The sequence below is a fragment of the Morone saxatilis genome, unplaced genomic scaffold, assembly GCF_004916995.1.
Source record: "Morone saxatilis isolate NCDOM2014 unplaced genomic scaffold, NCSU_SB_2.0 Contig5, whole genome shotgun sequence".
NCBI classification, from domain to species: domain Eukaryota; kingdom Metazoa; phylum Chordata; class Actinopteri; family Moronidae; genus Morone; species Morone saxatilis.
The window spans coordinates 406774-407381 of record NW_023340095.1 but is presented as its reverse complement, the minus strand read 5'-3'; the positions used below and the strand labels follow the sequence as shown (position 1 = coordinate 407381).

Genomic DNA, 608 nt, shown 5'->3' with positions numbered 1-608 from the left:
CGTCATATGTCCACAGTCTGACTGAGAGAGAGAGAGTCACTAAAACCTCACTAATAACTTCAGAGCTCAGATTGATCTCATATGAACGAAACAAATGAAACAATAGAGGAAAATATGACGTTTTTCTGTCGTCACATCACTCATCCATTACATCATATAAACATTTTTACTATTTCAGACAGTTGCAGAAGCTTTTACACACATTATTTGTGTTTCTAAAGACAGGAAGTGAATGACAAGCTCAGTCGTTCCTGATCTCACTCTGATTATCTCCTTTTCTATATGAGCACAGATGGATCTGATGAAGAGTGCTCTTCTTCTTCCTGAGTGTCAATGAAGGTTGAATTCACCCAATAACAGCAGAACATCTGCGGTTGCCATGGTACCCGCTGCGTTACCCCCTGTTGTTAAAATGTGTGTTTTTTTAAGTGAGGTTTGGTTGCAGGAGCCGATCGCGTCATCACACAGCGGCAGAGAGAGTATTGATTCACTGTGACTGACCTCTGACCTCCCTCTAGTGCACCGCTGAGAGCCCTGAACTCCACACAGTGACTGAAGCCTTCAGGCCGCACTGGGAGACACTCGAGAGTGAGTCACACACACACACA

At 43.9% G+C, this 608-nt stretch overlaps 1 protein-coding gene across 1 annotated transcript in view; it reads left to right on the top strand.

The window, feature by feature from the left end:
- The window catches only part of wdr4 (WD repeat domain 4), a gene marked incomplete at its 5' end in the record, with an annotated part of 4684 nt that overhangs the window by 1467 nt on the left and 2609 nt on the right, over window positions 1-608 (top strand). The window contains one exon of the mRNA XM_035676732.1: window positions 519-588. Coding sequence (XP_035532625.1) covers window positions 519-588 — 70 coding nt within the window. The remainder of the gene's footprint in view (window positions 1-518; window positions 589-608) is intronic.